We start from the raw sequence: 25,426 nt of genomic DNA on the forward strand, positions 1-25,426 counted from the left end.
TGAGAAAAAAATATATTTAAAAAAAAATTAAAATACATTTCGAAAAAAAATATATTTTGAAAAAAAATTATAACAGTTATTCTGAAAAAAGTATATATATTAAAATAAAAATATAACGTAAATAAAAAAAATATTTGAAAATATATATTCAAAAAAAAATATATTCAAAAAAAAAATTTATTCAAAAAAAAATATGTTTTCAAAACAAAAATACATTTTATATATTTTTGAACGGACTAATTGGTCAATTGTTTAAAAAGCATAAAACTTTTTAAGTTTCTTTCAATTACTATAGTCTTCGGTACCTTAAAGATGACTATAGACTATATTTGAAATATTTATTAGTGACAAAAAAATATATTCTTTAAAAATAATTTAGAAAGTCGTGTATTCTTAAAACAATTGCCCAATTAGCCCGTTCAAAAACATAAAAAAATTGACCATTAAAACAATAAATTTAAATATATTTTATATTTATATAAATATTTTATATTTATATTTTATATAAAAATACATTTTTATATTTTATATTTGAATATATTTTTAAAAATAAAATTATTGTGTAAAATTTAAAATAATAAATTTTATATTGAATAAATAAATAAATTTAATATATTTTATATTTAAACATATTTTATATTTAAATATATTTTATATTTAAGTGTATTTTGTAGAGTGATTTTGAAAAGTAGTGAACTACAACAAAAATTATTTTTATATTATTTTAATTAACTGAGTTTTAAGCTGACCATACAGCCGTTTTGAGTATTGCCGTATACCCATCATTAGTGGCCTTGGAATTATTTTTGCAAGTACTAAAGCTTGAACTCGTACCCTGCCAAATTTGAAGCTCAGAGTCAGTGTTCATTTGCCAACTGATCCAAATCCGTACTTGACTTGCATGTTCTGACTTGGAGTGAAAGTTCATTAACAAATTCACTTGCTGTGATATATTAGAAGAAAATTAAAAGCCGACTGTAGAATAATTCAATTAATTAATTATAATTTTATTTTTAATTGTTAAATTTCAATACTATTCTTCTGTAGAGGCATTATTTAATGCGTTGATTTCTTTCTTGTGCATAGAACAAGATGTTTTGGAAAACAAAATATATTATGTGAAAATTTCAAAATTTAAAAATAACAACCTTTGAAAAAAAAATATTACATTTTAAAACATAACTAATATTTTAAAGATAGTATTATATAGTATTTTAAACATTTTTTATTGGTTTAAATTTGCAATAGACAATGGACTTGAGTTTTTTAAAAAACTTTATTACTAGGTTTATAGCATAAGGAATTTTGAAGTAAGTAAGCATAAATAATCATATATAATACAATGTTTAAAAACATAGGCATTAAAAATATTGACATAACTATTCAGAACGTCGTTATTTACGCATAAAGTATGAACTAAATTTTTAATAAATAAAACCTATAAAATCTAAATTATTATAATTTAAAACATAAAAAAATAATCAAGAACGTACTATTAGACGAAAATCATATTGTATTACAATATACATATATAATAACAACTAAATAAAAATACAGTCCAATATTGTTATAACATAAGTGACATAAAACAAATGGTACATAACACGAAATAATTAGTTCACTTATCACAATCAAAAATTTCCAAAGTCATGTTTTTTAGTCTTCTGCTGCAAAATTTGACAGTTTGATGTGTTGCAAATTATTTCGTGCCTCAAAATACATTGTATCTGTTGGATTATCTGGTGTTGGCACAAATGGTGGATTTTCATTTTCGATATTATCCCAATTAATGCTTTTAAAAAACCGCATATGTTGAACTTCTTTTGCAGCTGGTCGTGAAGTTGGATCCATCGTTAATAACAGATCCACAGCTTCTATTGCGGCAGGTGAAAGTGCCTCATCACCTTGCGGCCATTCAATATCTATCATAATAAAATATATTTAATTTAAAACTACAAATAAATTCAAATATGCAAGATGCCTTACTTTTACTAAGTATATTGTCAAAAACTTTTTGTGGTGTTTCATCATTAAATGGCGGTATACCAGTTAAGAACTCATAAAAACATACACCCAATGCCCACCAATCTACGGCTGGACCATGTCCTTGCCTATACAATGATACAAATTATATTTTTTTTGTTTTTGTTACATTAATTCGATTTACATCAAATACCTTAACAATAATTCCGGTGCTAAGTAGTCGGGTGTACCTAAAATGCGTTCACTTGAGTTACGACCACGACGTACGGATTTTGGTGTTCGAAATGGTGTATTTATATTCTTAGGTGTTTTTGGTGCATTGCTGCCTAAATTTATTGGTGACATTGTTGGATCATCTGCCATTTTTAAATATTGCACTCCAGTCATTTTTTCAATTATTTGTTCAGGCTTTTTAGTGTCTGTCGAAAGTGGCAGAGCAAAACGTGTTGCTTTTAGTTTTCCTAATAGTCCACCATCACGACGTGATACCTTTTGTGATGAGACCGGGGTTGAAAAAACAACATTGGTCACATTTTCTGTTAATACAACAGGCATTTCTTCATCAGATAGCGAACGCACTTTTAATACACCACGAATTGGTGATTTAGCTTTACGTTTCTTTGGTGTACTACTACCAATATCCAAAATATCAATTTCCTGTGTTAAACCAGTGCTAGCATTACCTGACCCTGAACCATCAGCATCAATAGACAAATTTTCTGAACGGTTCATTAAATTTATTTTACGCTTCAATCCCCTAAAAAATTATATTATTTACTAATTTAAACAATTTTAAAATTTACTTATATACACGAACCTTATATAATCGGGACGTTTAAAGTTTTTAGATAAATTACGGAATGGTGATTGCATACGTATGGCACTTATTTCATTTGTATTGTTGTTATTGTAACTATAGTAAAGATAAATTGTTATAAATCACTACACAAATAAATCAAAAAATTGAAATATTCTTAAAATACAATATCTAGCATTGTCTAGTAGTGTTTGTGGATAAAATGATGTGAACTAATGGCTTCAGAAACTTATGTATAGAGAATATAGAGCAGAAACGTTTACATTTTAAAATTACTTAACACCCGGTGACGAAAAGGGGTAATCACACTTTTACTAGCTCGATTCCTATTTCCGAGGTACAGTAATATACGTGGTATTTCTTTCAATTCATAGTGAGCCTAGTTAGTAAATAATGACTATGAATCCAAATAAGAAAATTCAGAACAAAACTCGTCCGTCATAAGTAACTTAAGCTGAACTAAAATAAATGCGGAAGGTTCGTATATCTAATCGTATTACTAAAAATGTCAAGTTGCCCTTTGAAAATAAAGGATTTCTTTTTCAGAGAACTTGTATAAGACTTTAAATTTCATAAAAAAGTACAAGGAGAAAACTATATCTCCAGGATTTTCAGCCTGGGAAATCCAGTTTGAGTGAACGAGCATAACGATGCCGATGTAAACTTGTCATTAATAAAAAACAAGAGTTAAAATTGCTCTGATCTACAGAAACGCCCGATTCAGATACTTTTTTTTCGCTCTTTTTCACTCCTCGATAAAATAAACCATGTCAGTTTCAATACCAACCCAACTAAAGGTTCATCTAAACCCAACAACCGTAAAATGATATGCAGAACCGCGCACGCTAAGAACGAAATAAACGCTTTATCACTATAAAGGGAAAAATCATCTTTATTTATGTGTGAATTCAGAGAGATCTACCCGCAAAATAGAGTAGAAATATTGACCGACACCAATCAATTATAATAATAACCATTTATTTTCTATATTTTATTTTGTTCCACACACAAGGGTTTTTTAATATTATATGATAATACAGGTTGACACAGTGTCAAAATATAATATATATACATATATATTTATATTGCCATATACTATTTTATCGTAACCATGTTGTGATTAATTCATACAACCCATATAATCTATTACAAAACTATATTATAATAAAATCTTTGGAATTATGACTTACCTTCTTGAATAGTCGGAACAACTGTCATCTTTAGAATTGCACAAGTTTTCAGTTTTGTCAATTGAGGAAGTTTCACTATTGCCATGGGAATTTGAACAATCCGATTTACGGCATGAGACACCTGAGTCTTCTTGTCCTTTTGATAAACGCAGACGCTATATTAAGTAGATTTTATTAATTATTTTAATAAAGATATTTAAAAACAAAAAACGATTAAATATTTGTTTTATTTATTATTATAACACATTTTTGTATGCAAAATTATGAAAACTTAATGGACGAATTTATAGATATAATACACGTTTAACACAACAAATATTTCATAAAACATTAAACAAACCTCCTCAGTAGAGCGTCTTCGTAACATGGAAAACTCAAAAGATGTCTCATCAGCGCTTTCCAACTTCGCTAAATGTTTATGATTTTCTTTTTCAATTTGTTTGTTTTCGCAATTACAACCCTTTAAGTTATTAGATTTTACTAAATATTTTAATAACTGAATTTTATTTAAAGAAAATTTTAATACTTACAATACAATGCAATTTCCTTTGAGTGGCATTATCATTTTTGTTTAATCCCACATGTTCTTCCATGATAGAAGCAGATGTGATTACGATATTACAGTTGGGAGAACATTTACCAATTTCACTTGATTGACATGTATGGTATGAAGAGGAACTATCTAAAAGTTGCTGTTAAATTTTTAAAATTAAAAATTAATATTGTATTAAAATTATTTAGAATATTTACATTAGTAGCACAGGTCTGTGTAGCAGAATAATTTAATTCTTCTGCTGAAAAGAATGGAGAAACTCCAGATATTTTACTTTCGTTAGTTTTTTCTACTTCATTTATAGAAGTGTCAGCTTCACTATCTGAAGACTCAATTCTGATAACTATAAATAATAATCATTATTTATGGTATTAATATTTATATGATTTTTAAGCTTACTTTGTTTATTGATCATATTTGGCAAATGAGATATGCCAGATTCTAATTTCTTTTCTGAACCAAACGACAGGTGTGAAGTAAGTGACAGCAATTGACCAGGTGTGCGTGCATTTAAATTTAAATTTGGTGAACAATTTATTAAATCTGATATCTCTAAATCTGCAAGTGAAAGAATTATACAAACTATAATAATGTATAATTCATAATGAAAAAGTTGTGAACTAACAAACCTCTTCTCATTTCAATTTTACTCAAGCCGAAATCTGTTAGTTTTACGTGTCCTGTAGCCGATAACAACATATTATCTGGTTTTATATCACGATGTACAATTCCATGTCCGTGTAGATATTGCAATGCCAATGCCACTTCAGCTACATAAAAACGTACCGCTGATTCGTCAAGATAACCACACATGGCTAACAAAGACTTTAAGTCACCGCCTACCATGTATTCCATTACCAAATATACATTAGATATTGACTGCAGCGAATAAAAGAGATTGACGCAAAATGTACTGCGTGACAAAGCCAATGCATTCCGTTCGGTTATCACCTGGGAAACCATATTTTTATTTATCATCTCAGATTTACGCATTACTTTGATAGCAAACAACTTATTTGGATCATTATTTTTGTAACCAAGAAACACTTTGCCAAACGCGCCACGACTTATTGGCTTGATAATAACAAAATCCTTTATAGTCGGTAGCTATAAATTTAATAAAAAGTGATTATTAATATTTTTCATTTTATTATCTAGTAATATAAATATTTAATACTATTTGTTTTTTTTCTCGAAAACATAATGAAACATAAGAGTAACAAAAACATTGTTTAGTACCGTACAAGCACAACAACAACAACTTAACAAAGCAGCATCACCAACGTTTTTCTAACAGGATTAAACGAGTAATCCCGCGCATGCTGTCACATTACCAATTATTTTAAAAAAAAACAATAATTATTATTTAATAGTTTCAATAAAATATTATTTTAAATTAATATATATACAAATATTACTATTTTTTAAATTACTATTTATTTAATTAATTCAACTTAATATAGCCATAACATATTAACTTTCACATTAAAACTTTGGCGAAAAAAACAAATTTTGTTGCAGAACACAATTTACCTTTGTATTGTTTGATTGATTCTCTGGTTTTGTCGTTAATATATTTATTTTATCTAATAATTTTTCACGATCGAACATAAACGATTTCTTTGGTGTTAGATGGCTTTTTGGTGATTGCTGAACTGGCGATTTTGTTGTCTCCATTATATTTTCTTAATTGTTTCGTTTTACAATAATCTTTTTATATATTTTTAGTTTTATATTACAGAGATTACATATCTATCACGTTTGGAACACTCTTCTATACAAATTTATTATAAATTCCGGCATAACAATTCTCATTTTTAGCGACCTTTCGTTAAAGTATAAAACAAAATTTGGCAAACGTTGAAAAACTGACATTCAATTGAATTTTGACGTTATCTTAAACAATGCTGCCAACTCCAAAATGTTGTGCTGGTAACTCAAATATTGTTGTAGGGTAGCACTATTGTAGATAAAGTTAAAAATGTTGAAATATTTACGAATAATAAGTAAAATTGTGGTGCTTTCATATCGTATCAATATTAACAATAATATTAATATTAACAATAATATTTATATTAACAATAAATGTAGTAAATAAACAGCTGAAGCCAAGTCGTATATTTCTTTAATTATATTTTTTTAATTAAGTACAGACTTCAAAATTATGTAATTCTAATAACAAATTAATTTGAATTTAATATTTAAATTATAGTATAATTATTATATAAATTCTTTACTTTAAAATAATTGCTTATTTCCAAATTTAAATATATCTTATATATCTTATATATATTTTGTATGTCACATATATCTCATATTTCATATATCTCATATATTAAAAACTAGTAAACAACAACAATAATATTTATTTTTATATTATGTTATTTAATTAAATTTTTGCTGACCGTATAACTTCGGTTTCGGTTATTGCCAAATACCCGTCGTCAGTGGTCTTGGAAGTATTTCTTCTATGTAATTATTCGTAAATAATTTTTTGATACTGCAAATATCAAGAGTTGAACTCATGCCCTGCCAATTATTGTTTTATTTAATTTTGCTCTACTTTATTTTATTATTTTTATTTGCATTGTATTGGAATATTATTTATTCACATATAAAAATATTATTATATTTCCAAATAAAGTCGTGCACTAACATCGATAACGCGCGAAAAATGGATATAAAAAATTTACATACATACATAAAAATTGAAGTATCTTTTATTTTATGTAATTATGTTAAATTTATTTAATTAACCTTTTACAAAATTACAATTTTATTAAACATTACTTCATTTGGAATTTAATGTGCAAAATGGGTGTTAGTACAAGGTTTCAAGCTGATATTGATTTATTACAACAAATATTATCACAATTCATTAAATTTATCTAAAATATTTAAGCTGGTACCTCAATATATAACATAATGTATTGTATATGTAAATAATACTAATAACGTTAATAAATATATATATAAATTGCAACAAACGAATTATATTAATATATTTGTTTAGCTTCTTTCTGTACAGAATCCAATTATATCTAACATGGACATAGATTTGTTTATTTATCTCATTAAATACATTTAATAATTAAATATTTATTAAACATATTTAAAGTTATACTAGTCATAATCGCTACCAAAACGAACAAAAACAATTTATTGGTGATTTATCTGTTTATTTATTAGCTTTAGAAATTCAAATGCAACCCAGCGTTGTAATTGTAATAAATCTTAAATGCTGTTCACACTAGTAGATTTGTTTCGTTCTAACGCGATTTTTGTAACTTTATATAACATATCATAAAATATATAAATAAAATTTTGCATAAAAAGGAAAGCAATCAATATTTAATATAATTAATACACACACGACCAAAAAGAAAAAGCTGAAGCGAGTTTTCAAGCTGTTAACTTAAATAGTGTGCTATTTACTATTTATCATAAGTTGACTTGGGCATAAAGGTAAATCTGAGCTATCTACATTACTTTAACCCATTTAGTTTCCTTGAGAATACTATTAGTTCCTACATTACGGTATTAGTTTATTATTTTATCAGTTAACCTATTAGAACTAAATAATTGAAAATATTTAATTTTATTGTATAATTTGTGGTTTTTTGAAGAAGAGTTTATCACAGATTTACTAGTACTAATTGGAATAAGTATAACTAAAGAAATAATATAGTTAATGGTTACACTACTGCATGTTAGTTCATCTGGTATACAATTACTGGGTAAATATTATGTGCTAATATCTAAACTAAAGATACTCGGTTCTTATGACAACCTTAATCTTATTTTTTACCTAATACGCTACTATCTTAACAAAGAATGACAATATATCATCGCAGAATGTACGACGCGCCTTAGATCAATGGGATAATGTTCTCAGAGGAGTCCGTTTAGAAAGAGATACAACTTTTAGTCAAATCTCCTTGAGTACACGATTTTGCTTTACACCACAAAAATACTCACACTTTTATCATAACAAGATGTGAAAATATGTTGTCACAGAACATATACAAATCCCAATTCAATTGGAGGAGGCTCAGGCAATAATTTCTAACTGTACCTGTATTTATGAATTTATCAATTTATAACATTTTAGTTTTCATTCGACTTAATGTAAAAAGACACTAAGATATAGTTAAGAATCATTCATGTTGGTTAAATCTTCTACGCTTGTATTTTTTTATAACATATTCCCTTGATTCGCGTTTTGAATCTCTGACGAGAGCAACGACTGTTACGCGGTTGTTGTTGTAGCCCGCTGGGATAACATGAGAGGATATACAAGACGATCACATTCAAATTGAACGTTAATACGAGTCCAGACGGAGAACTTGACCACTTCAATGAGTGTAGGAAATATTAGCACTCAGCTATATTCTGAGCTCAATTGAACTAAAACAATTCTTGCTGCACCGCGGAGACATCATTCTTCCTAGAAGACGTTATGCGAAGGACTGTTGTGAAACTTGTTGTGTGACAACCTTGGTCTCGAAGAGAATACTTAATCTGTGTGCAGGGCTATAAGTCCATTTTTATATTCGACATCACTGGTGTTGACTCCATTTGCAAAAGGTGTCGATATATCTATGATAGGAAGGTAGGAAACAACGAATGTATCGCGGAGGGAGGGCTCTACTAGTCATGGCGTCATTGGGATGTCCATCTATGTCCATTTTTTACAAGAAGTATTTTCGATTCCGCACGAAGATGGTCAGCTGCGTCACGCGATGGCAGCGGGTTGCAATATGTAATGCCGTGTTTTGACATGATTGACAATGCGTTTCGTTGACGAGTTGCTCCGGAACTTTGGCTCAACCATTTTTAAAACCATGAATTCTTCATAATTCCAATCATTATATATATTATTTCTTAGAATTTGAAAAATAATAAAATTAAAAACCCGTTTTATATGAATCACCTTTATTTTAAAAATATTTTGTTACATTTTCCTGTGATAAGAAATTTATATATTTAGATATATATAATTATTTGTATACGTATATAAACATATATTGATGCTTTTATATATGTATTTTGCCATAAGAAAGTTTATTTATGAATTTAGCTTTAGAGAACTTATTTTAAAATGAGATTAAAATATGCAAAAACTTAATTCTAAGTTGGATTGATTTTAAGATCTTTTTGAGTTGAATACCCAGTCTAAAAAAAAAATATATTTTGTTATGTTTTTTATTTAAATTACAAACGTAAAATAAAAAACGTAAAAAAATAAATATTTTATTGAAGCGCAGATAATGAAAGTTGATTTCTTTAAAGGAAATTTGATAAAATAAAAATAAATAACAATAAAATAATTTTATATATATATCCTTTTAAATTAATGCACTAAGTAAGAAATATATATGTATTATTTTATTTTTATTTTTACAACGAAATGATACATAATGTATGTAAGCAAAAGACATCTCTAAGAAAAATTATAAACGATGAAAATTCTCCACAATACTTTACATAATATTACATTTCTTGCTCTTAGCAACCGGATCTCCAACGCTATCCACCAATGATATCTCTTTTATGTCAATATGGTCTTCATTGTCTTGATTCTCTTCATTTGCATCATCTTTTTTATCATCTTTAGAATCGTCTAACACTAAAACGATTTCTGCATCACTTATATTGGGTTCATTTTCAACTTTAGCAGCATTTTCTTTTGTTTCATCATCAATGATTTCGGTAACTGGTGCCTCACTATTTTCGCCTGATGGTTCTTCATTCCCTTGATGTTTCTCCACTTCATTTGGATTACCAGACAAATTTTGTACTTCAGCATTTTCCTCATTATCCAATTTTGAAACCAACTTAACCGGAGTTTGTATGGATGCACGGGAGAAACGTGAACGCAATAATGAAAGTGGAGATGAGACAACACTTAACAAACCATACATATCAATGCGAGCGCGTTTTGGAGGCGAAAGCTCCCCATCAATTTGTATTTCCATAGCTGATTGAGAATGTTGCGGAGGTGTGCGATCACGCTTACGTCCACGACCAAAGAATGAGAACGATGAACTGTTTGGTATTTCAGATCCCACGGTGACGTTAAGGCTTGTATTCACTGTACAATTTGACTCATCCAATTCAGTGTTGATGCGGCGATATGTTTCACGATAATTTTGGATGTTATTAATTGTACGAATACTACGCCTACCAGAGATTTGTCCAAAAGTTCGTGGAGGTGAGTAATTAATTGCTTGTGAACTAGCATTATCCAAACGGTTACTAAATAACATTTTTCCAGGAGTAGAAGTAGCTGCGGGTTTATTGATATTACCACAGGTTACTTTAATTGGACTCTCTTTTACAGGTGATGGTTTTGATGCAATGATAGATTCTGAATCAATATCCATAATTGTAACAGTATCCGGTTTAGTTGGCGTTTTAATTTTCTTGGACGTTTCAGAATCTTTCTCTACAAGTTTAGCAGGAGTAGCATTTGCAACCTTCTCTGTAGGGTTTGTTGAAACAATTTTGTCGGTTTTCTGTAATACAACATCTTCAGTTGTTGCCTTTTTTTCGACCTTTTCCTTTTCAATGACTTCTGTTACAGCTTTAGTAGATTTAGTTTCAGCTTTTGCTACCTCACTATCACTATCTTTCTCCTTTTGTTTAGTTGTTTCTTTTGGCAATACTTTATCAACTTTAACATCCTTTTCGACTGTTTTCTCTTTTTTAGATGCATTTTCCTTCTTTTCGTCTGTAACAGACTTTTCTTCATTTTGCTGTTTTGACGTTAGATCAGTTTTTTCAATATTTATTCGAACGTTTAAATAACCATGGTTTGAGTTGCCAGAACTGTGGGCTTTATCCTTAGTGGTAATATTGCCATTGTTATTAGATTTACCAACACCATTTTGTGTTTTTTCCTCATGATTTTTATTATTATTTTGATGGTTTTGCTGTTTTTTGGTATCCTTTTGCGAGATCTGCTCGCTTTCCTTCTTTTCAGAGATCGGCTCAGATTTTTGTGGTTGAGCGACTAACTTGGATTCAGTTTTATTTGAATTTGATACAGCTTTATTGTTTCCTTGATTCTGTTTATGATGGTGTTTGTTATTGGGAACAGATGCGCCGATCGACAATGGAGTACGCCTCCCTTGATTCGGTTGTAATGACTTTGTAGACATATTAGTATATTAGTAACCTGAAATAAAGAAAAATAAGATTATTAAGAACTAGCAAAAGATGAATACTTAATAATTAATGTGCTACATTCAATTGCTATAAACGTTACTCTATTACAAAAAAATGGCATATTAGATTAGAGAATTTTTTTATTTGCAAATATGGAAAAACGTAGACAATACACTACGTATACTCTAAAGCAGCTTGAGAAATAAATCAGTTTAAGAATATTTTTTGGTGTAGTTTACTCACTTCAAAACTACATATTTATATATATATATATCACATGTAACAAATATTCAATTGAACAAAAATCTGACGTTCTTAACTGATACGAGGCAAAATATATATAAAAAAGTGGAAGTGAAAAAAGTGCTTTGACAATAAATGTTCACATTTTCATTATTGGGCCAGAAATATATATAGCAGCCCTTGTATTTGTCTATCAGTCTTTGTCTAATATCTTTACGGAATATATCAGTGCAGTTCTAATAACATAAGGATACCGCCATTCAGTTATTTGACACGTATAAATCCGTTAATTTCCAATATCGTAACTGTAGCTCTACTCCTTATGACGTCGCCCAACTCTACTCATGCTTTAATGCTTATATTAATGGAGCATTATTGATTTTTGTCTTCGACCCATTTAAGTGGTCAGCTTTCTCAGCGTTAACCCAGGCTAGTTTTAATTAAAACATACCTTTGCACTTATTTATTCCTTACTCCAAATAACTCTTCCTATTCTTACACTACTAAATCTTTAACCATGTATTCTTTTTTTTAATTCTAATTTCCCGCTATATAGATCTTCATAGGTTTTAACAAAAGAAAGAAAGGAAAAACAATTAAAATGACAACGAAATTAAAGAAATGAAAATAAAAAAAACTAGATATAAAGCCCACATTAGACATAAGAAACAAGTGTCAGCTAACAGCACCAAAAAGCCCAAATTTTTTGTTATAAAAAAAAACTGTAAACTATTTGTATAATACATTTTTATTTTGTTTTATATTTTGGTATTAATGTTACTTGTAAGATAAAAAAGTACAAAAATTGTGTTAGATATCTCACATTGTGCAATAAATTATCTTAAAATAAATAAAATACTATCAACAAATAACACTACTTCCATAAAAAATACTGAGCGGCTTGTAAAATATAAACAACTACACATTCATTTGAATATTTATATATATATAGTTTTAGTTACATGGTAAGAGCCCTTGAAGAGATTAAAGATTAGTGAGAAGAACCATTTGTTGGTGTTTATCAGTACAATTACAAATTAACACATTATTTTGTTAAACCTCAAGTAAAATTATTGCATATACATATGTATATATATTATATTACCTTTCTGATATATGAGCAAAAGCAAATAATACTTTATAGAATAAATTTTAATTACTAATCATGTTTAATAGATAATAGTTTGTATTTATTATTCCACGATATTTAAAATGCAGTATTTACTTTTATAGAAATTTACATACACATTATTCTACGAATCGAATATATTGTGGTAAAAGCCTGGTTTCACATCTAACTCAGAAGTATCTATGAAATTTAATATTACTTGAATAAAAATATGGTTTTTCTTTCACTATAATTTCAAAAATCTGTTCAGTTCAAATTAAAAAATCACAGATACATTTTTTTGTTAGTAACGCAATAAAAAAGTGACACAGTTTAGATTGTAAGACATTCAATCGTTCTCTTTGCTATTACCCAGGTAATTTGATGAGTTCATTTTTAGCTACCTGTAAAATCCTTTTTTCAAGAACAAGGAATTTAAAGCATAAGTATTACAAAGTCAAAAATATAGGTAGAGAGAGATTCTGAGAGTTTCTCTCAGTAGAGAGAATCGTAGTAATTTAGGATAGGAAAATGTAAAGTAGTCACATATGTATACATTATGTGGATATTTTGCGATCGTTTGACACATATATTTCTACAGATAGAAAGATGTGTATACAAATACCGTATATATTAATTGTATATAGAAATATTGTGTATATAAATATTCTATATATATATAAATATTTTATATATAAGTATTATGTATAGAAATATTGTATATATAAATATTGTATGTATAAGTATTGTATATATAAATATTGTATGTATAAGTATTGTATATATAAATATTGTATATATAAATATTGTTTATATAAATGTTGTGTATATAAATATTGTATAAATAAATTTTACTGACTATTAAGTTTCAATATTAACTAATCTCATATTATATTCTATTTTTTGTTACACTTCAATAGTTCACTTTGAAAAATACCTACACACATTGTGAAATCTACAAAGTACAGATTTTCTTTCAATTGCAGTTTGTAGTTTGCAATCTTTAGCTAATAAACACGTTTTCAAATAAATAAATTTTCAAGTCAATGAAATAATTCGTAAAGATACAAAAAAAAAACTAATAACAAGAGTAAATCAAGGTGTCTACAAACTGTCAGCAAAAAAAATTGTGTTTTGCGGGCAAACAGAAACTTGTCTTTTATAGACTTTATCCGATATGCCACAAAATAATTTAAGGTGAAAGTAACCCATGTATCATCATAGAAAAGGAGGGAAATCTAACATTGGCCAAAGTATATTTGAAAAATCTAAACATTAAGGCGTGTACAAGTTGTCAGTACTGTCTGTCTATTACATATCAAAAAGCAAATTTAATAACAATAATTAAGATAATGCTTTAAAGTTTTACTGGAAGATAGATTTCAAAGTGTAGATACATTGATAAAATTTTAAATGTAATTGCAGTGCAGCTGCATTCCACAAATTAAAATATGCAATTCAAATCAACTACATTGCATTCATTAGATATGATTAAACAACACTGTTCAAAAGAGCAGTTAACATTTAATATAAAAAACGTCAAAGAAAAGTCTTCATGCCCAACACGCGATTAAACTAGAGTCTCTCATTATAGTAGCTGACGACTCTCACTGCATAGTACAAACATACAGAATACAGTAGCTATAGACTGCAGTGAGATCGTATGCAGTATTGAAGAAATACATTTTCTCAACTTCATTTTTGACATTTCTAGCTACTGTAGTTTAAAAGTGCTTTGGGCATTATTCCATACTAATTTGTTGAAGATAAATGAGAATGAGAAAAAAAAAATTCATTCATTGACTTCCATAAGAAGTCAAAAGTAGCCCCACGGCATAGTGTCCAAAAATGGTTCACCACATTTTCGTAGTTTTTTTGACCAAGAAATCATTCTCTTAAGATATTAAACAAAAAAAATACCCTGTATATTTATACACATAAGCAAATACACACTCTTTAGTTTAAAAATCTTTAATTGTTTTAATTAAAATTTTATCTGTATGTTATGTGTCTTTAAATGAACAATCCTTTGCTGGACCCGTAAGCACCCAGCAAGTCTTAGAAGTATACATTTTTCATACTCGCAAACACTATCTACTGCAAAGATAGCAACAATCTGATGTAAAATACTCACAAAGTTCAAAATGTTCTTTAAATAAATATGTTCTTTAAAAAGTTTTGAGATACAATCACTATATGTACAACCACAATATATATACATATATATAAGAATAATTATGTTTCCTATATGAAGCGAGGAGCAAGAGAAAACTACTTTGAATGCAGTATTCAAATCTAAACGTTCAAAGTACACAATTTAAAAATTTTGATCGGTAGCGTCAGATACTTTTGGTGTTAATGTTTTTTTGTTGTAATTTTTTGTTTTTGGAAGACGACGAAATCATTAACAACAACAACAAACAAACAAATCTAGGGAGTGTCAATTGTTTATATTAAAATTATTGAAGCATAACAACACTATTTCCGAATTGTAATTTTGTTTAATTTTTTGAGAATTTATTATTAAAACAAAAAATGAAAACCTATAGACGCATACCAATTGGGTTTATAATAAGCATTTAAGATACAACGTTTCAATAGTGTATAAGATATTGTAAATCTTAAGAATGCGGTATAGTAAATATGATGGCAAGTTCGATTACTTTTTGAGAATTAGTCTTGGTAGATATATTTTGGTACAACACTTGAATTTGTTAATACAAAATGTGTTTGTATAAAATATGTGTGTAAGAAAGAGAAAGAAGAAAGCATTTATACATGTATTGGGCCGATTTACACTATCATGAACCTAACCTGAACATGAACTTGAAAACCGGTTGTATATAGATGAGAGAGGGAAGAGAGTGTGATGTGAGTTCATAAATTTCACGCATTGAAATTTGCTGCGTTTCTTCAACTTAAGACGCATACATATGCAATGTAATGTTTATGTTTACCTTTTAATCACGGTTGCCACTTATGGTACTTTTTTTTTGTTTGGTACTCATGTTCAAAAAATGGTACATTTTTGACGACCCAACTTTATTGTGGATATTTCCAATTAATTATTTTTATAAATGCAACTTTGCACTATTTTATATTTTGTTCATTTATACCACTATGAAAAACACAGAACGAAAAAATAAAAAGGTTCAAAAAAATTTTGGACCCTTTTTTTTACAGAAATGGTACCTTTTTAAACCAATTTTGGTACAGGAAAAAATTTTCAAGTGGCAACCGTGCTTTTAATACTGAATAATCTCAATTTCTGAGCTCTGCACTACTACACACAAGCATTTTATACGCTTACATAAAACAAAACAAATTTCACGCTCATGAGAGTTCATGATAGTGTAAACTGAACTGACAGTTCATATTGTCGTCAAGTTCATCTCACGTTCATGATAGTGTAAATAGGCCCATTGGGTAATATATAGTACGTTTAGAATATGGTACTTAATTCATTTTCGGGTTTACATCCAAAAGTGTAGGAATTAGTGATAATAATAAAGCCGCAAGATAAGCGTTACTTATTTTTAAGTTTGTCAGCTTAGCAAATTCGACTAAGAAATTTCAATAGTTAATACAGTTTAGATAAGAACAAAGAAAAAAATAAAACTATGAATCAAAACAAATTTCGAATAAAAACAATATGTAAACAATATAAATTTATAATTTTTCATTTAAAATAATTATACAATACATTGACAAGAATATATAATATACATATATATATATTGATATATTTATCCTCTTCAGGATTTGTTAATGGCGGATTTAAATGAAGTGTAACCCCTTTCATACCATTCATGCATGCAGACAATGCTAACCTTAGCACTCAAATATGCACACGAAAATTTAAATTAACTAAAGAATCAAATAGCAACAACAAAAATTCAAATAGTTCCAAAAACATCTTAGAATATATTTACAATTAAACCTGAATATAAACATTTCTCAAAGTTAACAAAAATAAGAACAACTGCATCAATTACAAAATTTGCATAGATGGCGCTAAGTATTGTTATTAAACACTCTTTTATGATCGGGAGTTACTGTAGAATTACAGTAATATGCAAATGTGTTCCTATAGTACATTTTTTCCATTATTCTATAAAAAATGTTCTTATTACCTATAGAACTAATTAATTAATTAATAATTTCAGGTATAATAACTATTTGAAATATATAAATAAAATTAATAACATTTATATTGTACATGAAAAATTCTTTAACCGAGTTGGAGTAAATTGAGGTAAAGAAAATTGAAATTTCCTAAAAACTTTTTGCACTGCATTTACATATGTTAATATTTATTTATTGTACTGTAAAATAATAAATAATTTTTGATTAAAAGTTTTCAAATTTATTAATTTATTTATTAAATATTAATTTATTTATTATATATTATTAAATTCTGGTAAATACCAACATTCGCTGCCATACCGACATAATTTACTATTTCCCTCAATTTAACATGAAAAGAACTAAGCATGCACACCAAATATTTTAGCGCGAAGCAAAAATTTATATTTAAAAAAAAAATAAATAAAAGCAATGCACAAGCTGTGTGCATTCAAAAATAAAAACAAAGAAAATGCAGACGAGAAAACTAAACAAAAATAAAGCAAGTTTTATGTGCAATAACCAGAAACAAAAACAACAACAACAACAAATGCAAGACCTCTTCATTCTATTTTCTTTACATATTATCGGCACGTAAATATTTTTCATACACAGCATAAAAAAAAAATTTTATTTATTTTGTACACAATTTAAAGAGAAAAATTAAGATTTTTTTATTCAACTAAAGAACACAAATAGTTTATTTTCGGCTTAGTATAATAACTATTCATTATTACCTTTTATTGAAAAATATTTGTATTAAATTAATCTTTACGAAAAAAACCGCTTAAAATACTTCATAAAATAAAATACAATTTTCTAATCAAGTTGATGTGCCTCTAATGTGGCGTCTCCTCTAACAGTGAGATAAAATATAATTTGTGAAAATTACGATACATACATACATATCATATTGTGATAAGTAATTTACATATATCTGCAATTCACAACCAATCCCTTTACATAATTTTTGTACTCAGCACTAACAGCAATTTTAAAACTAAATAATTTCACTACTACAACCGAACACAGCGTAAAAGAAAAAAAAAAAAAAGCGAACATTCTGTAAAGAACATAACACAAAGAAAAGGAAAGTGTATACATTAATTCAATTTAATTACTCAAGATAATCAAATTCTAAATAATAATCATTTAAAAATCATACAATACTAACAAATCATACACTAATCAAATATTTTATGTTAAACTATTTAATTAAACAAATAAAAAATATATTACGACTACACAATGTGTTTTTTTTTAGCGTCTACTGTAATATAGGGAAAAGTCGCCAACGAACGTTTTTAAAAATGGCGGTTGATGTAGTCTACTTTTTTCTATTTTCGTATGTAATTAACTTTGGCGCAAACATTTTAAACCTCTTCTAAAATCAAACATTTTATATATAAAATGCCAATTTTTTTTTTATTTAACAATAATTTTATAAGTATTTTATGCACATTTATCAATTTATGTAAAAGCATTTTTACAGCTTCCCGGCAAAATTTTATCTTTATCGCTCTTTTCTCTACACCAATTCCTACCCTAACACAAAATAAATGCAAATTCCTTAAAACTAGCAGAAAATATATTATACTATTAAAATTAAACTATTAACCGACCTGGTATGATTGTAATTAAAACTTTATATTCACTTTAATAAAATATAATTTTTTGTTTAAAAAACTGTTGTGCAATTCACCAAACAAATAAGCGGACACACAGACAACGCGCAGCACTTTAAACAATGCAACCGAACGAATGAGACATATCACAGCGATTAGCGAGGACATGGTACAGTGTTGCATTATTAAGTATTTCAGGGAAGTTAAAAAAAATGTATTTTGTAAACAAATAAATTTAGAGTAGAAAAGCTATATGCATATAAATCACATATTGGAAACTAAAAATATAACACCAACTGGCTGATCTGTTTATTGTGATAAATTCCTTTTTATTTTGGGTGTCTTTTTATTTTGTTGTGACATTATATAAAATATACAAATAAATTTCTCAAAAACAATGATAATTTATCAAAATAAATCTCTGATTATATATAATATAGGAGGAGTTGAGACTTGTTCAGTAAATTACTATAGTAAGAAAGTTCTACATATATATGTTGTTGTGAAATTCCAACATTATCGAGATAATAAAATCTAATAATTTTTTTTGAAAATATTAGCTGATTCTTATACAAAATATTGCACAAAGTATTAATTTAATTTAAAATTTGAAGTATAGCAATAAAATTTCAAAAACAAAATAGATTTTATTTAGTTCACTGTCTCACTTAATTTCTTATTTTATGTAAAATAAGACTTAAGTGGCCTTTAGACATCAACGCGCGTTGACAAACACACGAAGTCTTCTCTCTCCATTACACATTAAATTTACCAACAATTTTTAAAACACACCCCCAAAAAATAATACAAACATTTTTCACTCATTAGTATGAAAGCAATCGCTGAAGTGTAAACAGTAAGTACCTATGCGTATTTTTTAAGAAAAATAATTTTTTTTTATTTGAAGTTCAAAATAAAATTGAAGTTTACCTTTAAATTTAAATACTAATCAAAAATTCATATTTCTTTGGTTAAATAGTAAAAAATATAAACCAGTCATTTGAGATTTTAGTCAATATTTCTACCTGTAAAATTTTATAAATAATAAATTTTTCGCAGGTAAACAATTCAAATAACATTTAAAATATAATATTCTTTGTAATTTAATGTTTGGTTATTTATATATTTTTAGTAACCCAAGGTTATTAATATTTTAATTCTTCTTAATAAAATGTTTTGGAAATTAAAAAATTTTACCTAGGTAGAAAATACAAATATTTAAAATAAAATTCATTCATATTTGCAAAGCATCGCATGCTAGCGACAAATCATGCGTGCATTTAAACGATGTTTACGCTTCCATTTCTCAAAATAAATAAAATTTTGCATGCCGACCAAATCCGACTGTATATGCAAAAACACGAGCGTGTTTGAAGAAATATCAAAATTTTTTGATTTTCGTCAACACATTTCTTAAAATTTCAAATGTTACTATTACACAAACAAATTTCGCATTTCACAAAGTAGGAGAAAAGTAGGAGAAAAAAATTCTCATGTGAGAGCGATTTTTTAGTATATTTGTTGTTTTATCTGGGGCGTGTTTAAAAAATTTTTAAAAAATTGTTTGTGTAATGGCAAGCGCGCGTTGACAACGAGCGTTGATGTCTAAAGGGCCCTTTAAACAAAATTAGCTGTTTTGATAGATCAATTTCAAGCCATATCCAAATTTTATGAAATATTTTTTTATATTGAGTTTCATATCAATATTCCATATGAAATTAATGTTAATAGCGGATTTACAGAATAACACAAAAAAAAATTAAATAAATAAAATATGTTCTCATATTTCATTTTTTATCAGATATTTGTTATGTTATCACTTCACCAATTTGTAGGTTGTAAGTAATTTAGACCGTCTAAATACTTCTATTATAATATAGGATATAATGAAAAACATTAAACATTATGAACAATTATTAATAATTATATTAACTAAATGATATATATATAAATGAATATAAAAGTTGCATTACATATACTAAGAAATTATTGCAATTTGTTATATCTGATCATAGCTGATCTTACATGCACTTATCTGAGGTCTAACGATATTAAGACAGTTTTTCGTGAAATTCATTATTCTGAAACAGTTTTTTCACCACGTAGAGTGTTATATGTGAGGCTTGGTTCTCAACATACCCCGGTAACTCATTACACAAATTGCAATTAGTCTGCAAAATTAGAGGCAGAAATAATAGTTAAAACGAGACGACTCAACAACAATACATCAAAGGCTATGTTCTGTAGAGCGTCATGGGCTAGTCATGAGCAAAAATGTGTTTGTTTTCAATCCAAATTAAAAAAATAATCGCAAGAGAAACAACAATATGTCAGTTCATATTTGATCATGAGAGCCGCGGCTATCTGTGCGTCTTCATTAAGGTAAATCAGTGTTGTTATTTTAGAAGAGCAGTATTGTTCTTTTGTGATAGCCTAAAGCAGCTAATTTTGACGAGCCCATGACACTCTATACAACATCACCCCAATAAATAAATGGTTATAATTTTAGTGCTGTTGAAAAACTGCTTTAAATTTTAAAAGTCATTTTCGTTTGAAAAGATATATGCATTTGGCTTCTTTTTCAATTGTGATAAATTCAATGCAGTTGTTATTGAAGCCGAATTATTATACTATATTCATTACAAATACGATAATCTATATAGGGAACGTTAAATCGTGTCACTTTAATAATATATATATAAGAAACGCAAAATTTATTAATATAATGTTAAAAATTAAAATTATTGTGTGTATAGAATGTATATTGGTAATTTCAGCAATTAGAATAAATTAATATATGCTTAGATAAAATGCACTTATTTTATAAAAAATTAATTTTCTCAATTTATTATAATAAATCGATGCCAGCTTGAACGTACTATTAGTCGCATGTGATAAAAAAATAACATAAAAATCTGGCATCACTGAACGTACCATGTTGACTTACTCACTCAGTGTGCGTTGTACAATTTGGTTTAACGAAAGTTTATTTATATATTAAATTAAAGTAATTTTTTAATTTGGATTGAACAGTACAAAAATTTGATTAAATATATTTTCAAAAATTTATACCACTTGGTATATATTTTCAATACCATATAATTTTTGGACTTATTAAAATTCATCTGTCTCTCACCGGTGGGTGTAAAGAAAAAACTGCAGAGAAAAACTTTAACAAAACTAAATTAAAGTTGAGACGCACCTGCACGCTTTAGAGTAACAATAATGTCGAACATGTTAGAAAACCAATTGATGACTGCTGCGCAAGTCATCGAAAAACAGTTGGATCAACAGTTAGACCGCTTGGAAAACTTGGACTCTGATGATCTGAAAACAATACGTGAGCAACGCCTAAAGGAAATGAAACAACAAAATCTGCAAAAGCAAGAGTGGCTCAAAAATGTAAGTATATGGTAAGATTATATATAATGGACACTCTTAGTAATATATATATTTAGGGACATGGTATTTATAATGAACTTGCTGATGAAAAAGAGTTCTTTGAAGTATCCAAGAAATCACCAAACATTGTCTGCCATTTCTACCGCGACTCCACTGAACGCTGCCGTATTGTTGATATGCATTTAAAAACACTGGCAACCAAACATATTGAGGCCAAATTCTGTAAGGTTAACGCTGAAAAATCTCCATTCCTAACGCAACGTTTACGCATTAAGGTCATACCTACAATTGCTCTTGTTAAGGATAGTAAAACTAAGGACTTTATTGTTGGCTTTACCGATTTGGGTAATTGTGATGATTTTTCAACTGAAATGCTGGAATGGAGAATAGCACAATCAGGTGCAATTGAGTACAAAGGTGATTTATTGACACCACCAGATCAAAAGAAGAAAACATATATCAATCGTCCTACAAAAACAATACGCAGTGGTTATGATTCTGATGATTCAGATATCGATTTCGATGATTAACATCGAAGCCACAAAACTGGTTAGGTAACACCTTCACCTCACCGTTGTGTCTTTAATTTAAAAGTTTTTAAAACTCATTTAGTTGTAATTAAAATTCCCTGCAGCAGGCACAAGGTGTGAAATGCATTTTATTTATTGTATTAAAGTATTCACAAATATTTATGTAAGGCACAAATGCACCCACAAAAGACAGAACAGGCATTATTTTAAATCACAAAATTATTTTATCTCCTAATTTATGTTAAGAATTTCATATTTTTGTATCACAAAAAAAAAAATTATTAGTTTGCATAGGGAACGCATCATGCATTTATTAGGCGCGGTATTATTTTCCGTAATGTTATGCACTTTACAAATAAAACATGCAAATTAAATAAAATATTAACCAATCTTTGCTTTCTGTATAAAAATTATTTAAAAATGAAAAGTAAAAAGTAAATGAATTAGTAACTATGTAAAAGGCTTTGTTAGAATGACATCACCGGCACATAATATAGTATGTATGTATTTTTAATAATTGTAGAATGTGAAACGTTATTTGCGTGGACAATTTCTTAAAGCGAAAGCAATAACAAGACTTTCGAGAGTGTGGGCTTGTTAAATCCCTTATAATGACTACGTGATTATTGCATTACTGGTTTTTTATATTTAGTTAATCAGAAAGTAGTTCTTTTTAATTAATAAAATTAAATACGTCTGCAATTAATGTAAAATTCAGAAGACAAGTTTTCTATTTTTGATAAATTATTTATTGTTGATTATGTGGAAAAAAAATAAGCTAGAACTAGGGCTTGTTGGAGAAGTGAGGGATTAGGGTTGTATCTCTCTTTGACAGTATAATAGATAATAGAAAAAATTAGTGTACTGTAAATAAATAATTTCTACTACAATGTCCGGCTCCCCTTGTCTTAATTCTGCTTACGTCATTGGTGCGGACTTACTGATAAATCAAGAAATTAAATATTTTGATTAATTTCACAAATGACTTCGATTTACATATATTCGAAAAGAACTCAGATGGGGCATTTTACTTATTGTCATGTTAGCCAGTACAGACTATGCTTCATTGTTTGCATATTTTCACAGTAATGTTTTTCTTATAATATACGATATATGCTTAAAAAGTTAATCTTTGGATTAATTTTGGATCAGTCACGGGAAAAGGAGCGGCACAGACGTAGACTGTACAAACGAGTTACTCCGGGACTTAGACCCGATCACCATTCGTTGTTTGATTAGTTATATTTTGTGTCTTACTGTAGCAAATCTTACAAACGTTATATTGGAGCTACAAGTATTTTATGTCTTCTATCACTAATTGATATATAAGTATTATATATTAATTATAATTAGCATTATAATTATAAAAAATTAAGATTTTTTTCTGAGGTATAGAAAGGTTTTAATGTATTCCTTAATTAGAAATTACTTCTACTTTAATACACAATTTATTCTATAATCCAAAATATAAGATAGAGATTTAAACTTTCATATGTTTTTCTATAAGTTTCTAAATCTTTGATGAAAAAATAATTGTTATTTAATTCATAAATATAAATATAGTATTATAGGCAAATTTTTATGTATTTAATCATAATTTATTTAAAATTGTTTGCATAAATTAACGTTTTAATTTTATGCTGTACTGTACGCAAACAAGCAATTTATATTTTAGTGCTACCAATCACTCAATAAAGAGCAACTCTGCATAAATTTTTGTTATTGCAAATGTCAGCACAAAATAAAGGTAAAAAGAAAACATAAAAATTCTAAACGAAAATGTATGTTAAAAGTAAAATGAAAACTGATAACAAATAAAAACTTCAATATAATATATTGAAGCTAGTTAAACAAGTTTTGGACTTTATAGCCGGATTTGACATTTCGATGAATAATATGATTACGAATGATGAGGTCATTATAATGCAGTAGCGAAATATTTATGACTACAATTTTCGCCCTACAAAAAAACAATTTAACCAAAGATTTTTTATATATAAATAATTTATGTTAATAAAATGTTTGTTTGGCTTTTTTTTATGGTGTTAGTATATTAAAATAAAACATTATTTAAATAAATAAACAAGAAATCAAATAAGTTCTATCGTTTTTAATAAATAATTTTATTATTACGTATTTATTTATACACATAATAAGCAAGTAAGGTTTAATTTTTGATATTTTTTATAAATAAATAATTTTTTAAAGTTTAGAAAAATATTTAACATACAAATTTATCGTTAAAAAAATATCCAAATCAATTGTCAACGTTTAATTGTTTTTGTAACCTTTACCCATTTTCTTTTTAATCCTAAATTTCATTATAACAGTTGACGTATATGTGAAGACAAAAGCTCGAAAGTTTGCTTTATGGAATTCGCTACTGGACTGATGGGGTTCACTTCGATGATGTATTTTCAGTCTTTTTTCGACTTGCTTCGGCTGTGGATGTGTATTTCTCTCAAAGTTTATTAGATAAATTTTAAGTTGTTTAAATATGAAATATTTACTAAAAAAAAAATTTTAAATATAAACTAAATAAAAAAGAATAAATAACTTTTTACATACAAAAAAAATTAAAAAAATTAATGAAAGTTGCTAAGTTCAAAGACTCAACATTAAGTTTTTAGAAGCATAGAGCAAAGTGCATAATTAAGCGGTAAAGCAAAAGTAGAATATT

The 25,426-nt window shown here is 27.5% G+C and overlaps 3 protein-coding genes across 3 annotated transcripts; 1 reads left to right on the plus strand and 2 right to left on the minus strand.

Moving 5' to 3' along the window:
• Positions 1–1,409: 1,409 nt before the first annotated feature.
• On the minus strand, positions 1,410–6,392 carry LOC119683324 (serine/threonine-protein kinase greatwall-like). Its single transcript, XM_038096975.1, has 12 exons — positions 6,283–6,392; positions 6,077–6,228; positions 5,173–5,650; positions 4,943–5,101; positions 4,741–4,886; positions 4,521–4,682; positions 4,331–4,450; positions 3,991–4,145; positions 2,801–2,896; positions 2,177–2,740; positions 1,987–2,111; positions 1,410–1,922 (listed from the first exon to the last, which is right to left on the minus strand). Exons 2-12 carry the CDS (start codon positions 6,218–6,220, stop codon positions 1,657–1,659), a joined length of 2,415 nt encoding a protein of 804 aa, XP_037952903.1. The 5' UTR covers positions 6,221–6,228; positions 6,283–6,392; the 3' UTR covers positions 1,410–1,656.
• Positions 6,393–9,471: 3,079 nt separating this feature from the next.
• LOC119679834 (uncharacterized protein DDB_G0283697) lies at positions 9,472–18,971 on the minus strand. Its single transcript, XM_038092404.1, has 2 exons — positions 18,812–18,971; positions 9,472–11,723 (listed from the first exon to the last, which is right to left on the minus strand). Exon 2 carries the CDS (start codon positions 11,704–11,706, stop codon positions 10,027–10,029), a length of 1,680 nt encoding a protein of 559 aa, XP_037948332.1. The 5' UTR covers positions 11,707–11,723; positions 18,812–18,971; the 3' UTR covers positions 9,472–10,026.
• Positions 18,972–21,759: 2,788 nt separating this feature from the next.
• Positions 21,760–23,127, plus strand: LOC119680928 (thioredoxin domain-containing protein 9-like). Its single transcript, XM_038093952.1, has 2 exons — positions 21,760–22,216; positions 22,273–23,127. The coding sequence occupies exons 1-2, from the start codon at positions 22,040–22,042 to the stop codon at positions 22,744–22,746; spliced, it is 651 nt and encodes a 216-aa protein (XP_037949880.1). The 5' UTR covers positions 21,760–22,039; the 3' UTR covers positions 22,747–23,127.
• The last annotated feature ends 2,299 nt before the right edge of the window (positions 23,128–25,426 follow it).

Source organism: Teleopsis dalmanni, chromosome 2 (assembly GCF_002237135.1).
Source record: "Teleopsis dalmanni isolate 2A chromosome 2, ASM223713v2, whole genome shotgun sequence".
In the NCBI taxonomy this organism is placed as follows: domain Eukaryota; kingdom Metazoa; phylum Arthropoda; class Insecta; order Diptera; family Diopsidae; genus Teleopsis; species Teleopsis dalmanni.

What these genes read in the sequence shown, in the direction of transcription:
- LOC119683324 (XM_038096975.1), bottom strand. Translation starts at nt 6,220, where the DNA reads ATGGAGACAACAAAATCGCCAGTTCAGCAATCACCAAAAAGCCATCTA. An exon ending in GAAGACGCTCTACTGAGGAG is followed by an intron (nt 4,146 to 4,330) that starts GTTTGTTTAATG and finishes TACTTAATATAG; the next exon opens with CGTCTGCGTTTATCAAAAGG. An exon ending in TGTTCCGACTATTCAAGAAG is followed by an intron (nt 2,897 to 3,990) that starts GTAAGTCATAAT and finishes TCTTTACTATAG; the next exon opens with TTACAATAACAACAATACAA.
- LOC119679834 (XM_038092404.1), bottom strand. Translation starts at nt 11,706, where the DNA reads ATGTCTACAAAGTCATTACAACCGAATCAAGGGAGGCGTACTCCATTG.
- LOC119680928 (XM_038093952.1), top strand. Translation starts at nt 22,040, where the DNA reads ATGTCGAACATGTTAGAAAACCAATTGATGACTGCTGCGCAAGTCATC. An exon ending in AGCAAGAGTGGCTCAAAAAT is followed by an intron (nt 22,217 to 22,272) that starts GTAAGTATATGG and finishes ATATATATTTAG; the next exon opens with GGACATGGTATTTATAATGA.